At 45.6% G+C, this 15,962-nt stretch overlaps 1 protein-coding gene across 3 annotated transcripts in view; it reads right to left on the reverse strand.

The window, feature by feature from the left end:
• The window catches only part of BMAL2 (basic helix-loop-helix ARNT like 2), an 86,631-nt gene extending 74,638 nt beyond the window's left edge, over window positions 1-11,993 (reverse strand). For all 3 annotated transcript variants that reach the window (XR_003437766.1, XM_027129380.1, XM_027129379.1), the window contains exon 1: window positions 11,740-11,993. Coding sequence is in view for 2 of the 3 variants with exons in the window: in XM_027129380.1 (XP_026985181.1) it covers window positions 11,740-11,770 (31 nt within the window). In the remaining variant the exon portion in view is untranslated. The remainder of the gene's footprint in view (window positions 1-11,739) is intronic.
• Between the last annotated feature and the right edge of the window lie 3,969 nt (window positions 11,994-15,962).

Below are 15,962 nucleotides of genomic sequence, written 5' to 3' on the forward strand. Positions count from 1 at the left end.
TCGGACAGAAACGAAGACCCAATGCAGCCAAAAAATAAATAAATAAAATGTAAACTGTTGATTCATTCATGTAATTTTAGAACTGTAACTAACATCAGAGATGGTCTAGTATAGCTCCTTCTTCTTCCAAGAAAGAAACAGAATTCCATAGTTGATTAAGTTCCTTGCCCTTTATCATACAGCCAGACATTGATGGAGGAGGGACTGCTATGTAAGTCTCCTGATTCCCAGTAGGGATTTTCTGGAGTAAACCCAAATCTGTCTTTTCTACGGGCTGCTGTTAAGTCACATCTTTACCATTTCATACGTCTGCATTTTGTTTTACACTGAGGTGCTGGCCCTTTTTTTTGTTGTTAAGTTTAATCTTCTTTGGTATCACCCTATAAACATCTTTTTGGATTCAGAATCTGTCTACCAGATTGACTAAGCCTCCTTAAAATATGCCATCTGCAAAAGTGACCAGCATGACATTTACATTTTCAAACCAAATGTCCGGCTGGCATGTTGAACAGCAACAACAAAAAGCCAAAGAGGGAAGAGTAGGGAATTATTCACTGTGATCAAATACAGCATAGACAAAGCGAGAGCTCAAGTCAGAGTCACAGAGGTAAGCCAAAGGTTGACACTAAGGAAGAGATGTGAATGGTCAGAGTGGACTCAGACAATCACTCAGCCATAGGAGAAAGGATCCACTTTGGGGTGGGGAAAGCAGTCTGGGAGTACGACAGTGAACAATGCAAGGGTGTCAGAGAGCCTCAGGGATTAAGTGGTGTTCGCTGCATGGACTATGTTGGGCCTCCTGGCTTAAAATGGGCCAGAGGGCAATCTGGTTTCCTATATGACACATCCCTGCTACTAGTAAGGAGGAGCCAGGGATCTCCCAGGCTCGCTCTGTGCAAAGGCATTTATATTCCAGAGCACGTGTGAGGTAACATGTGGATTTGCTTACATCATCCCCATCTGACTAGGTACTAAAAATGGCTTTAAAATAAGCAGGTGCCCTGGATCTCCTGCATGGCATATGCTAAGGCCCTCCATATCTGGTCATGAGGGCGCAGTGCTCAGGGTGGAACACAAACCAATTGCATGGGTGTGAATGGGAGGAGTAGGATACAGGAGGATAGGAAATTTATGACTTCTAAACCTTAGAATGAGCTAAAAAGACAGTTCCTCAGTGTGCAGCACAACAGTACAACACAACAGGTAGAAAGGGCATGGGAGGAAAAGAGCTAGCCAAGTCCCCTATTGGCCTAGTCACCTGGTGAGTGGAACCTGTCAGCTGTGGCCCTTGGACATCCTGCATATCGTGCCATCAGTACATACTCATCAAGCTCCTATGAAACAGACACCGTGCTGTAGGGGCTGAGAATATGATGGTGACCAGAGACCGCGCCTTCATGGAACTGGAAATCTGATCGATCCTCCTGTAATACCTGGGATTCTACCAGGTATTAACCAAAGGCTTGAGTGCTGCTGGTGGTGCGGTGAAATGGAAAAAAAGGACAAATTATTGGGAAAAGGCATCATTTACGCTTTTCAATGAATAAAATCTGGAACGTGATCTTAAATGTTAAGGTTCACAGCCCACTCGCTTGCTGTATGACATTCAATGCCAAAGATGTTATTCCTATAGACTTTTAACAGTTCCTAAGTTCGTTCATTTGTTAACGAGTTGTTTCTCATCTGATAGAGTGGGGAAGTGGAAGACTCTCTTGGCTAATTCTTTATTTACTATTTGATTCAACTACTGTTTGATTGACCTATATTCAAAAGTACTGCCTTCGGGCTTCCCTGGTGGCGCAGTGGTTGAGAGTCCGCCTGCCGATGCAGGGGACACGGGTTCGTTCCCCGGTCCGGGAGGATCCCACATGCCGCGGAGCGGCTGGGCCCGTGGGCCACGGCCGCTGCGCCTGCGCATCCGGAGCCTGTGCTCCGAGGCCACAACAGTGAGAGGCCCGCGTACCACCAAAAAAAAAAAAAAAAAAGTACTGCCTTTTAAGTATCTGTTTTGATCTGGAAAAAAACAAACAACTTTTGCTCAAAAAGATAAAAATTACTATAAAATATAAAACCCTAAAAATATACACCTGATTTTCTTAGTTTGCAATAAAAGATTAAGAGGAGGGAAAGGGAACAAAAGACATTATCCTGTCCAATTCACTCACCTTACAGTTGAGGAAACTGAGGCTCAGAGTGTGAAACAAGATGCCCAGCTGTGTGTTACACTACAGTTTCAATAAAAGAAACAGAACTTAAATACAGTAGCCTCTTTTGGAGAAACAGTTCTCATGCATGTCCCACTCTCAATCACTACAGAAATTCAAAAACAAAAACAAAAGCACTCAGTGCCACCGGGGAAGGCAGGCCTCCCTCCCGCGAGCTTTTAGCAAGCAAGCGGTGGGTAGCGCTTTTGGGGGAGGGAGTACACTACTGCAGTAATATACTGAGGAAAGCTATAAACACAGTGAGTCTGGATTGCAGTAAGACATTTTTTTCAAAGATGGAGAGTAGTGAGCTACTTTAATTCTCCAATATAGTCTTGAGAAAAAAAACGGATGAGAAGAGATTTTCGGCAGGAACATCAGTTAGGCAGCACTCCCTGCAGTAAACCAGACTGGTCAGGAGAGTGATAGGAAAGGGGATTAAGTCACTATGCTGGGTGAGATCACAGCTGCTGCTGCTGTCAGCATCCCCACTTCCACCACCACCACCAGTTAAATAATCTTGTGCTGAATCTTTACACGCCAGGCACCGTGACCTTTACATACCTTACTTCGTACAATCCTCACAACAGCCCTATGGCGATGGTTTAGCGTACAAGGAAACAGTATCAGAGGAATGAAGTAACTTGCTGCCGCGGTCTTTTTGCCGTGTCAGCTTGGCTGGCTACAGTCCTCAGTTCACTCAGTCAGATACGAATCTAAGTGTTGCTGTTGAAGGTATTTTGTAGATGTGATTAAACTCTATAATCAGTTGACATTAATAGGGCTGACTGTCCCAGATTAGGGTCAGGGTTAGAGTAGGGCTAGGGTTATCTAGGGTTATCCTAGATGATATGGGTGGGCCTGATTTTATCAGTTGAAAGGCCTTAAAAACAGAGCTGAGGCTTCCCTGAAGAAGAAACTCTGCCTACGGACAGCTGCTTCGGCCTGTGCCTGAGAGCTCCAGCCTGCCTTTTCTGATGGCCCATCCTACGAATTCCAGGCTTGCCTGGTTTGCTCCCACATTTGCATAAGCCAATTCCTTGTAATAAATCTCTTAATATACATATCTCCTACCGGTTCAGCTCCTCTGGTTGAACGCTGACTGGTACACATGCCAAAGATCACACAATTATTAGGTGAAAGAGTTCACATTCTTCCAAAGCCAAAAGTAGGCCAGTATTCCACACTCCCTCCCAACAGGAGTTCAGTTTTAGACATCAGAACATCACAGAAATGGTACCTCATCCAGAGGTCTAGCAGGCTTTGAAGAAAAGGATAAAAGCTCTGGAGGCCAGTCTGCCTGGGTTCAAATCCTGGTTCTGCTACTTACTATGCACACTTTACCTTGGGCAATGTACTTAAAATCTCTGTGTCTCAATTTCTTCCTCAGAAACATGGAACAATAATAGTACCAACTTTACAGATTTGCTGAAGATTCGTGAATCATACCATGTCAAGCATTTAGACAACTAGCACAGAGTAAATCCTCAATAAAGGTTAAGAATTATTCACTCTTTAGAAGAGCCAAAAAGTGAGAATGATCCATGCTAAGCTTTTGAAATGGGGCAAAGGGGGAAGAGAAACACCCAGAATGACTCTAAGGAAATCGGAGTCACGGGAAACCACGCAGTTATGATGCAGAATATAATCAGAGTGATATAAGCACCTAAGAATGCTTCCCTGACGACGACTGTTGCAGAAAAGGCCAATCTTCCAGAGGCATTATAACCTCATCCAGGATGGCAAAAGCAAGAAAAAGCAGTGCATTCAGAATCTGTTCCACACTGAGCCAGAAAGTTCCCCTCACCTGGTCCAGGCCTGACTGATCCTCATGCATAAGAATGCGGGGTTCAGCATTTTCAGTATCAGCAGCTTTCTCCTGAAGTCACAGAAACATCTTTAGATTTTGATGGGCTACCCCACAGCATTGTTACACAGGAAGATACAACGCTGGCATAGTACATAGGAAACACAGTGTAGGCTATTATCATGAGTAATATTAGTCAGGTATGATTTGATATGCAAAATTCGATACAGAACCTACAAAAGATATCATGGTTCTTCACATCTCAAGTATCAACAAAGTAAGACACCTTCAGTTAACTTTGGGAAAAAAAAATTTGTCAGCGTGCACAAAAATATTTGTGTATCTCTTCACCCAATGGTGATTAGTCTAGAAAGAAGGAGACCCTTTAAAAGGGGGTGGGGCGGGAAGCACTGCCACTGCAACAGGAAAACGCTGAAGTCCTACAACTGAAACACAGTATGAGTTTTAAAGGTAATAAAACCCAACATGACATTTATGACTTTAATATTATCTACAGATAACATACCATAGTTACAATGATGATTAGGATCTAAAGCTGCCTTCGGGCTCTTCCTAAACGAATAGCTAACATAAAATTATTTTAAAACCTCTTGATAAAGAATTCGGCCTAGACGTCTTCTAAAATTTGAGGTGTGAATTCGAACGTCCTTCTAAGATCTGGCTGCTTGGTTTGCGACCACATGTCCCGGAGGTGGCAACGGTTACTGCTGCTGAAAGGCACTGACAAGCCAAAAGCTCTATGTGAACTCAAGTTGAAAAGTAAAGGAAAGAGAATTGTCCTAAAGAAACCACTAGCGCCAGGATGCCTGGAAAATTGAGTCTGGTCTCTCTTTTCTAGGTCAGTGCTGTTGTCTGGATGACTCATTCCAGAAGAGATGGCCTCCCTACAATGCAATACGGTTTGTCTCCCTGGTAGTGTAAGCACTGCCTACCTTTGGGTACCACGTAACTCAGAGAGGAAATCCAATACTCCAACCAGGGAGCTGGGATGAAAGACAAATGTAGAGCCGCAGATTGCGTTCAACTTTTTCAGTAAAAACTATTCTCTAGATTTTGACAAAACAATTACTAATCTTCACTATCTTCTATGCCTTTAAGCATATATTGATCTCTGCTGTGAAAAGCGTTCAATTTCAGTTCTGCTCATGGTATGCTGATCTCTCTTTCACAATCTGTATTTCTATAAAATACATACGGCTTTGGTACCGTCTAGGCTCAACAACAACCTCTTCTCCCTATATTCTCCTCTCCTAAGAAAAAAAGATGCAGAGGTATCTTGATATATATATAAGAGCTTCTGCTTTCAAGTAACTTCTAAGCCAGAGATCCTCTGCACGGTGTCTGAATCAAAATAAGAACATCTTCTGATGTTATCACACACAGGTGTTTCCAGGAGTGCTCTTTTCACATTAGGAACATGTTCTGACTTGCCTGGCAATGGATTCCTTTTGGTTTATAAATCTTCACTGTTTGTTTTGGAAGTCAAGGTTGAGAGCCTGGTGCAGCCCTGTCCCGTGCAGCTGCACGGGAAGGGTCTGAGATCAGGCCAGGAGCACATGTCCATAGGAGGGGCACATCAGCGACGGGGACAATGGAACAACATAGGTCATTACATTGAACAGACGATGCAAGTCCAGAAACCTGCTTCTCAACTGGCTGCAATGGGAATAAATGAAATAGCACTAGTGAGGCTTTTCAGAAGAAAGAATGTGAAATGGATTTAAAGATATAAGCAGCTACTTTTTTTCAGGGAAAAGAGGATGAGAGAAAGTAGTGTCCCAGGTGCACTTGGAGTGAAGGCTAAGACCATACAACTAATCATCTTCCAAGAACCAGGACCTCTGATTTTTTTCTTTCTGATCAGAAATATGCCACAAGTAGCCTTTCAGGGTGATACAAAAGCTCTCTTGCTGGCCAGGGACCAAAAAGAAGCTACATGGATCTTTCCTTTTGGAGAGAAGGCAAATCACCAGCCTGTAACTCAGGCTTTCTGTGTTAACTGTCCTGCCACATCACAGGCGTGGGAGTGGAAGCCCTCGATGGCACTAACAAGACAACAACAGGCCAGTTCTTCCTTTTCCACTTTTCCTGGCCAGACCTAAAGGATCTTAGCAACAGTTTTTCCAAGCACATTACTGACAATTTTCCACATCCATGCCTCGTCTCTGTCCTGGAGGACCCTCTTCTGGGCTGCCTCCACAAGAGTTGTCTAGTCACCAATACTAAACTTGACCTCTTCTCTAAAAGCCTTCTCTGAGTCCCTCCCCCACAAACTAGGTATAATTTTTCCCCACTTTGGGTGAGGAGGCTCACTCCTAGCAGTTAAACTATAGATTTTGCTAAGGTCTATCTTATACGACACATCAGGCTTTTCACCTCGCCTAACACATCTTATAAGCTCTTTAACCCTTTTGCTTGCTTTATCCATTTCTTTATCTCTGTTTGCCTAGAACAGTAGTAAGTACGTACTGAATGGATACTTTATGAATGAACCAGCCCTGCCTGTACCTCAAACCAATATTCACTTAAAATCGATAAAACTTGATTAGGTACTTAATAGGTACGAGGAGTTGAAGACTGTAAAGATGATCAAGAACCAACCCTGTTCTCCTAGGAATGTGCCACCCAAGGATGGAGCTAAGATGCGTACATATGCCGTGGCAAGCAGGCACAAATGTTCTCACAGGCACACCAAAATCTACAGTGTGGAAATAGAAGGGGAGAATCATTTCCATCTAGGGATGGGGGAAGTTCTGGGAAGGGTTCATGAGGAGAAGAAGAAAAATCATTTGTTGAACATCAGATTTCACTACACAGTTTGGAATCATCTCATTTAATTCACCATAACTCTCCAAGGTAGGTAAATTTTTAACCCCCATTCTACAGATGAGGAAATTGGGGCTCAGAGCAGTTAAATAATTTGGCTGAGGTCACATAGCTAGTATATAAACTCGCACTCACATTCCCAATGGCCTGGCTCCAAAGCTTGTGCTGGTTTTCCTACACCAGATCTTCTGCTCCACAGGCAGATGAAACATAGTGATTCCTGAGCTCGGCCCTCAAGACTCCTACAGGCCCATCTGGAGAGAGGGCAAGACAGTCCAGGAGCAGCGAACAGCCTAAGCAGAGGCCTGGACGTGGGACCGTTTAAACCGTATGGGGAAAGGCACATAACTGAGTCTAGTACGTGTAAGGGAGACACAGTGGAGATGTTTTGGAAGAGAAAGTTGATGGATGCTTCTCTACTTTCCCTGTAATAGGCTCAGAATATACAGTAAAGCATGCTTCTTACCTAAGTAAAAATATTAATAAAATATTGTAAGTAAAACATTTGGAATGTATTGGAAATTGCTGTTTTATAGCAATCATCTTGACCCTCAATTGTAAGTATCCTATCATGCAAACCATGTTGAGAGGAAGAATGAGTCTCTGTGTCCTTTTCCTTCAGTCTTCTTTGTTTTTCTCTCTCTGTAAAGACACTATCTAGAGATTTAAATCATAAGATTAAAGACTAGAGAAATGAAATACTAATTTACTTAGATAAATGACGAATTTCTTATCATGCCAACCAACATTTAAGTATTTTCAAATGAGAATTTTAACATTATATAACTGGACTGATTTAAATATTTTAATTAGTTTTAAAATATTTTAAGGTTAAAAATTGCAGGCTGGGTAAACGAGATATTATAGCCTAAAGTGATATAACACTATGTGTCAGAGACCAGTAAATGTGACTTCACCCGAGTAAGAGAAGAAAACAGGGCGGGGAGCGTATACAGCCAAGTGCTTCATAAATTAGCAGTAACTATCCAGAAACACTACACACTACTGCAGAGAACATCTTTCACCTGGGGTCGCAGCTCCACTAAGAGCTTAAATTGTAGGTTCTTCTAAGTTCTCAGAGCCTCCTGCCGCCCGGAAGGAGAGAGGCATTGGGTGAAGCAGGGGGTACAGAAGGGCTGAGATGTGGGGGGAGCCACTCCATACAGCAGACTTGCAAAAACCAGAGCAAGAAATCACTGTCTCAAAGCAAAGGCAGATGGCTCAGGTACACTTGTCCCCTGCGGGGCACCTGGCTCACTGAGCCACTGGTGATGCTGATGCTGACCCAGATCCCAGGCACCTGTGTTATTCAGCTGTCGTGGTGGAAATCTGGAGGTCTTCAGCTCAATGGGGCAACTGAAGTCAGGGCTATAGAATGAAATGTTATCACCTTGTTTATGATGTCCTGAACATTATGTAAAGGGAGAGGTTTCGAAAGGATGCTCTAATCAATGTTCACTGCACAGAAAAAGATCATGCTTTTTAGAACCAGGAAGTCTTTCCACAAGGAAAAAAGTACACTGAAATCACTGTATTTACGAATATTTTGGTTTTCCCATATATTTTATTTATTTTTTGCGGTACGCGGGCTTCTCACTGTTGTGGTCTCTCCCGTTGCGGAGCACAGGCTCCGGATGCACAGGCTCAGCAGCCATGGCTCACGGGCCCAGCTGCTCCGCGGCATGTGGGATCTTCCCGGACCGGTGCACGAACCCATGTCCCCTGCATCGGCAGGTGGACCCTCAACCACTGCGCCACCAGGGAAGCCCTCCCATATATTTTAAACATTAAATTTCTTTTTATTTTTCCTGGAGTCAAACTTTGATGGGTGGCAGTCCCTACCCTCCCTTCCTTCTCTCCCCCATCTCTCCTCACCTCCATCCCTCCTCAGCCTTCCCCCTTTTCCCCCAGTGCTCCTTTTCTTACTTCCCCATCCCCTCCTCCGCCTCGTTCTCCCTCATCTCCTCCCCCTCTGTCCTCCCCTTTACACCCTTTCTACCCGGCTACTTCCCTCTCTCTCTCCTCCTCTCTCTTTACTCCACCCCTCCTCTCGTCACTCCTCCTCCCCCTTCTCCCTTTTCCTCTCTCTTTCCTTAACCTAAAACATGTGAAAAGTAATTTTAGTCCATCCTGGTTTATCCTGAGTAATGCACGTCAGGCAGAAACTTTGCCTAAGGATCTAGTCCAGGAAAAGGAGTTTATGCAAAGTTGATTAAGACATGACTTTTGATGTCACGAATGACAAAAATGAACTTAAGCCACTATAACTACACCTCAAAAGAGTTGGATCTGATAACATCACAGGTGAGAACATGGGACGGTAAGGTAAAAGACAGGGGTGGAGGGAAGGGAAGGTGAGAAAGCTGCCCCTCAGATGCCGAGACCGAAGAGCAAGTCTGGCAGTCAGTCGTGGGAAATGTGCTGCTCCCCCAAGATTGGCTGCTTCCTAACTCCAAGGATTCTGGAATCAGTTACCAGGAGGACGCCCAGGCACTTGACAGCTTGCTTAATCTTGGTGTTTACCATAAGCCTGTCAAAAACAAGTGAGCAGGCAATTATGTACCAGCTGATTTTGGGTAGCCATCTTCAAAACCAGGTGCCCAGTTTTTTCAGCAGTGGAACCAAACCATGGGGAGGTTTCTCCATACACCAGTCTTAGATTTTTTTTTTTTTTTGGCCCCGCTGCACAGCATGCAGCATCTTAGTTCCCTGACCAGGGATTGAACCCGTGGCCCCTGCAGGGGAAGGGCAGAGCCCTAACCACCAGACCTCCAGGGAATTCCCAGATTTTTATTTTACCGTGAGGGCCTGAATGTCAAATTGCCTAGGAAAAAGGAATCTGCAAGGATTTTGTGCCAGGGAAAAAAACCATGGCCCTGGATTCTGACATTGAGAATTCTGTTTTGTTTCAGTTTTCTTCTCCAGGAATGGGAGAACTTGTAACAATATTTTTTTTCTCCCTCTTTAGATAAAGAGGGTGTCTGGAAGTGAGCACACTGCTCATCAACCAGCCAGCCAGCCAGGAAAGAAAGGAGAGCAGCCCAGGCAGTAGTCACAGATTTTAACTTCAGGTTTGTCAATTTCTGGCTACAGTCTCAGTGTTCTCACCTCATCTATGAAAGGGAGATAATATCTCCTACATCACAGGGCTGCTGTGAGGCCACAGAAGGTCTCCCTCATGAAATGCCTGGTACATAATAGGACCTCAATAAATGCCGGCCCTTCCGGCCCCCATGGAAACTTTGCTCCTCTTACCTAAGAAAGATTAGTGTTGACCACTCCCAAGTTAACATCTGGTATTCAGCTAAATAGCAGTAAACTTTGTCCAAATACTTGTCATAAGACTTACCTGGTGAAAGCCCTGTTTTGAATTGGTAGGTATATTTTCACATCTCTTTTTTTCAGAAAAGCCCAAATAGTCTTTCAATTTGGCCAATTTCAGCTTGTGTGCAACAACACTTTCTTAATAGGCTAAACGAGATTCATTACTTTCACAAAGCAAACTGAAGCTGTAAATTAATAACTATATTAAGCTAATATTTACGACATACTTACTATTTCCCAAGAACTGAGCTAAGCACTTTATAGGTATTTAAATATATTCATATCTCATTTAATCGTCACAATCCTGTAAAACAGATACTATAATTATCCCCATTTTACAGATGAAGAAACTAAGGCTAAATAGCAATAACTTAACCCAGGTGACAGAATAAAGGGCAGAGTTCAGTCACAGCCAGAGCAGAGAGGATGTCTGAGCTTAAAACGATGCATACTGCCTTCTCTTTTCAAACCAGTGCTTACTCACATCTTCATATCGTCCAGAAAGACTTCAAATATTCACATGACAGAATTTTAGAAATCTCCGCATGACCCAAATCCCCACAACTGTCTTAGATTTTTCAAAAGCACCTCTTCTCATGATGCTGTATTTCAGAGAAGAATCTAAACTCATCACAATATTCCAAAAGGAAAGTGGAAATTTAATAAACTGCTTCCCTGAACTTCTGCCAGTCTTCCTTTAGCTATTTCTATGGGTTTTTTTCCTGCCTCCTGTTCGTCTTAAGTAACAAATATTTTATGATCAGCCCATAATTATATGAGTAGTCATACGGAAGAGACCGCCAGTGAATACCAAAGAGAGGAAAAAGACGTAGCAACGCTTCCAGCTCAAGTCACAAAAACTCCAAAGAAATATAAAACGAAACAAACCAATTCCACTGATGGCTTTCCTAAAGCTGTGCCGCCTCTCGCTGACAGAGAGCTGTTGCGGTGCAATCTGTGGTTTTCGAGAGTACGAAGTGCGGGGAGCCCTGCCTCCCCACGCTCGTCTGCCGCTGGGCAGTTTTTGAAGAAGGGAACAGAAGTGAGTATTTCCAGTTCAGAGGGGATGGGCTCGCAGAGCCCGAGCTCCTTTAATGGCTGCTGGCAACTGGTTTATACACGGGAAAAACGAAATCTAAGAAGTCCGCACAGCAGTCCCTGCAGACGGCGAAGAGAACGCCCAGTAGTGGGCGGGGGCAGGCTGCTCGCCATCACAGGGTGCATGGTCCCTCGCCAGCTCACCTTCGTCGACACGTCCGGCCCGGGGCCAAGAAACTGGGCTGCTGGCAGTCCGAAAGCCGGCGGCGACCGCGGGCGTCACTCCCCGCCTCCCGCTCTCGGGGAGGATGCGCGGGGCGACGCACCGCACCTGTACCGCAAGGAACGACCTTGGCCCCAGAGGCCACAGCAGGTGATGCCGGGCCGGAGGACAGCCCCCCCGCAAAGTGCGCCCACCTGGCGTCGCCGTGCCGGCCGCTTGCCCCTCAGCCTGGCCCGAGCGCCCCTAGCGCATCGGGCTCCGCTCCCGCAGCTGGAGCCACGCGCCCGCAGCCTCACCTCTCGCCGCCTCCTCCTCTTCCGTCGCCATCGCAGGAGCCACCCGGCCGACTCCGCAGCCCCCGGGCCGGCAGCATGGAGAGCCCCGGGCTCGCCCTGCGCCGGCCCAGGCGGCGGTCCCGGGGTGGGGGCGCGGGCACACGCGGGGCTCTGCCCGGTGCCGCGGCGGCCGCCACTGCAGCCCCCGGGCGCGCGGCCAGCGGAGTCCGCGGAACGTGCGGCGGGGATTCGCCCGCTCGCGGGGGTCTGGACGCCGCCGGACCGGGGGCGGGAGAAAGGGACGGCGCGCAGGGCGGAGTCACGGCGGCCCCGCCCCGCCCCGCCGACCCCTGCGGCAGGAGGTAAAGTGCGTAGAGGCCCGCGACAGAGCCCCTTGAGGTTTTCTGGAAACCGGCATCTTTAAAACAGGTTTCCCCGATCACTTACAGGTCAGTCCTCTGCTTATTCCGGAGGTTGGAGTTGTTTCCCTTGGGGGGAAAAGGTAAAGGATGGATGCAAATCATTGCATGGCGGGGGTTACGGGGCCGGGGGCGTAGGGGTGCGTGGGAGGGGCTTCCGGGGGGAGCTGGAAGGGGGACTTCTCCGGCCCCTTCTCTTTTCTGCCGTGGAAGGGCTTAGCTGCGAAGACGAGGGTACGATGACAGAGAGGGGTGACCGAGGAAGCCCTTTGGGATACTGCAACGGTTGTTGAGAATCCAGAAGCAAGATCCTTTGCGGATCACTTGACAGCCCCTCATCATATGCCGAATACGCTGGTTCGCTCCACGCCCACGGGACCCTCGGGTTTTACTTGGTCACAGTTTGTCTAGTAGAGGTAGTGGAGAAAAGGAACGGCCGAGAAAACACCAAAGCTTTGCATCAACCAGGCTAAATTTATTAGTCTTCCTACCAGGACTCTTCATTACAGCGTAGAAACTAGCTGCTTTTTGTGTCCTGAGGGCTACTTAGGACCGAACCTGGCGGGGGCATTTGGACGCGTGTTCCCGACGGAAATAGGCAAGACCCGGAGAAACTGTTGCGCTTAAGGTGGGCACGGGGACTTCATCCTGCTGGAGGTGAAAGGAGAAGCTGCTCTCAGTAACACACAGCGAGACACATCCCTAATGAAAACCATTCTTGAAACATCCCAGCCCTAGCCTTGACTTGGAGCTCTACCCCAAATGCACCAACACCAACGTATGTTTTCAGCTCAGAAAGAAAAATTCCACACAGAGCCTGGCAGATACTCTTGCAATCTGGCCTAGGTTTCCCTGAACGCGTTCAAACCCTGGCTTACCAGACAAGTGTACACTGTTCGGAGGTGGTTTTCCAAGATTGGGAGACTAAGGGGACATTCTTAGACCCACACGTGTTCAGTGCCACCTTAATGGTGAAGTGGAATTGCTAGGATCCTGGTTACAATGTACAATACAGACTGTGTATACACTTTTGCTTACAAAGCATTTTTCCCTTTATCATCTCATGTGAGCCTCACAACCACCTTTGTGAGGTGGTTGAACACCTATAATTCTTGTCTTCTCGGTAGGCAAACAGAGGTTCAGAAATGAGTATTTTGGCCAGGATCACTCAGTAGATGGTAGAAGCCAGATGGTGAAAGTCAGATCTCCTTAGGAGTTCATAGTGGCAAGATAAGGTTGCCGGTGAATCACTGCAGTCCTCATTTCTTGGAAATGTTGATTCACTTCCACCAAAAGCCTGAGAGCAAGAGAAAAGAATCTAGAACCTAAACATCATAGGAGGAAGTATAACACACAAGGGGAACAGACCCACTGGATTCCTTGGGGCAAATCATTCTTAGTTTAACGTGTGTTCCCCCAACTGTTCAAGTTTAAATTCTACTTTTTAGTTTTTCCTTATGCTCTGGAGCTCTACATTCTAAGGCATGATTTTTTTTTTTCAAGAGTGGTTATACCTCCTAGGATAAGGCAGAAATAGACAGTCACACAATGTCTTGACAGATGGATGGGAAATTCATCTTTCATTTCCAACTATTGGTCTTCTTACATTTCTCCTTGGGCAAAATGTAAGAAAAGTGATTTGGAACATAACTTGTACAGTGCATGGTATAGTTTCTTCTGGTCAATGTGGTTTCCTTGACAAAAGCCCAGGAATAGGTTTGCTCTTTAGGAATTATTGCTAATCCTAGGAGGAACTTAAGTTTGTTCAGTAATTGGCTTCACTGCCAAGTACTCAGGCAAGAACAGGACTGGCATTAGGAACCACTGTCTCACACACTATAAATTCCTATTCTTGTCAGCCTCCTGCTGGGATTGTAACAATGTAATTTAGTTTGGGGTACCCTTTAAGTTCACTTAGATATTTCTGTTGGTCCAGGACAAAAAACAAATCCACCTGCTTCAGAGTGTAGTTAAATTGAAGACACCATCTCCAGTGATGCATAAAACTAAATAACTACCCATTAATGAGCTCCCAAGTGACTGAGGAAATAAATTATTAATATTTAAAACTACCCTTTCTTCCCCATCACTCTGCCACCCCTGGCATTTTATGGAGGGTGAATACTGGGGAAGATTCTTGGATTTGCTGAGCAGGTTGATGAGAGGGAGTGCAGTTAGGAGAAACAGGGGTGCCAAATGTGCTTAGAGGGATAGATGGGCCTCTAGTGGGCTTCTGGAATGGGAAAGATTGGCTTGGGCTTGGCCTGTGGAGGGGAGAAGCAGAGAAGGTAATTGCAGGAGGGTATGCTCCTGAGAGAGAGGAAAAGAGGTGGTGGCAGCTGCCACAGGGAGGGAAATCTGAGAAAGATTTTCTAAAAGGATATTTAGGGAGCTTCACTGTGTAATGCAAACTTTCTTACATTATTTCCCTGTAAAATAACAACTTTAGCAAGAGATACATTCCTTTTCAATGCTTTTGGAGTTGATTTATGTTTTTATTAAAAGTGAAAACATTTTGAGGTTGGCCTTAGAGGGAAAGAAGGGCCGCCCACAAAATGCAGTTATTTATTAATTCATTTGTTCACAAATGCTTATAGAGCACCTACACTGTGCCAGGCATGAATCTAAGGGCTGACTGCTGTACGTCACCTACTGGGCATTCGTTACTTCATATAGATGTTCTCACAACAATCGATGAGGCAGGTATTATTTCATTTTAGAAAAGTCCAACCAGTGCCCTTTTTCCTTTAGCTCAGTAGTTCCCCAAGTTGGATTGAGACAGTGCAGAAGTTCGAAACCACCCCAGAAACTCTGATTCAATAGGTCTGGGGTGAGACACACTCAATCCTTATTTCGAATTCGCACCCTAGTTGATTTTGAAATAGTTGCTCTGAGCACTTTACTTCAGGAAATATTGCTTCAACTTGTCAAAAATGAATTTTCTTAAGGCTAGGTTGTCGCAAGGGATAAGTTGTGTGTGTATTTCTACAAAAGCCAGAGGACAGAAGTAGTAATAAACTAAACTTTCTAGAAAAATACAGGGAGAACAAAACTTAGGACAAGAGGGAATAGTTGTGCAGACATCTCTTTATATATGGATTTCCCCCTTAGAGATTACGTATTTGTGTATGTACGTGTCAAAAGCTAAACTAATTTTTACTTCTGCAGGTTTTGGACACTGTTACAGTAAGTATGGTGCCCCAGGTCCCCCTCAATCCTCCCCATATTGTACAGAACTGTACAGGAGGGTTCTTCAAGTTCTGCTCATGACTGTCTTACCCAAGAGGACAGGAAAGGCAAAGGACAATTTCCCTTTCCTGTTATGGATTTCTCCCTTTGACAGACTTAAAAGTCAGCCTATGTTTAAGGGTTTGATAAGGAATGTAAATTCAGAGATAACTTTGTAATGGTTAGCAGTCTCCTGAGAAATGTCTTTTTTTTTTTTTGCGGTACACAGGCCTCTCACTGTTGTGGCCTCTCCCGTTGCGGACCACAGGCTCCGGACGCGCAGGCTCAGTGGCCATGGCTCACGGGCCCAGCCGCTCCGCGGCACGTGGGATCTTCCCGGACCGGGGCATGAACCCGTGTCCCCTGCATCAGTAGGCAGACTCTCAACCACTGCGCCACCAGGGAAGCCCCTGAGAAATGCCTTGATTTCTATTCATCAAAGCCCAGATTCTCAAGTTAGACAAAGCAGTTGAACCAACAGTGATTAGGCCCACCCTTGGCTGGATCTTGAAGGGAAGTAAGTTGGTGAGGATCCCTAATATTGATACAACAGCTCTGGGGGAGATGGACCAATGAGGAGATGAATAGCAGCTGGCA

This window comes from Aethalodelphis obliquidens, unplaced genomic scaffold, assembly GCF_003676395.1.
Source record: "Aethalodelphis obliquidens isolate GAN/ISIS:26980383/991018 unplaced genomic scaffold, ASM367639v1 scaffold36, whole genome shotgun sequence".
In the NCBI taxonomy this organism is placed as follows: Eukaryota; Metazoa; Chordata; class Mammalia; order Artiodactyla; family Delphinidae; genus Aethalodelphis; species Aethalodelphis obliquidens.